At 36.6% G+C, this 227-nt stretch overlaps 1 protein-coding gene across 1 annotated transcript in view; it reads right to left on the minus strand.

Moving 5' to 3' along the window:
- The window catches only part of LOC119582287 (Kv channel-interacting protein 4-like), a gene marked incomplete in the record, with an annotated part of 88,821 nt that overhangs the window by 83,008 nt on the left and 5,586 nt on the right, over positions 1 to 227 (minus strand). Inside the window, 1 exon segment of the mRNA XM_037930505.1 lies at positions 105 to 151. Coding sequence (XP_037786433.1) covers positions 105 to 151 — 47 coding nt within the window.

The raw sequence follows: 227 nt of genomic DNA on the forward strand, positions 1-227 counted from the left end.
AGTATTGATGGTCTATATTTGATTCTGTGTTTTTGGTAAGAAGCATTTTGATTATTTTTCTGACAGAATGAGAAAGTTTATTCATTTTTGGATCTTTGGTTTACGAGGGAGCGAAGGACAGGTTGTAGAAGGCGGCGGTTGATGGCGTTGTCTGGAAAGGGAGAAAAAACTTTGTTAGTTTGTATTTTCAGATACTGATACCTCTATCTTTTAAACACGAACGAAGG

The sequence above is a fragment of the Penaeus monodon genome, chromosome 15 (genome assembly GCF_015228065.2).
Source record: "Penaeus monodon isolate SGIC_2016 chromosome 15, NSTDA_Pmon_1, whole genome shotgun sequence".
Taxonomy (NCBI): Eukaryota; Metazoa; Arthropoda; class Malacostraca; order Decapoda; family Penaeidae; genus Penaeus; species Penaeus monodon.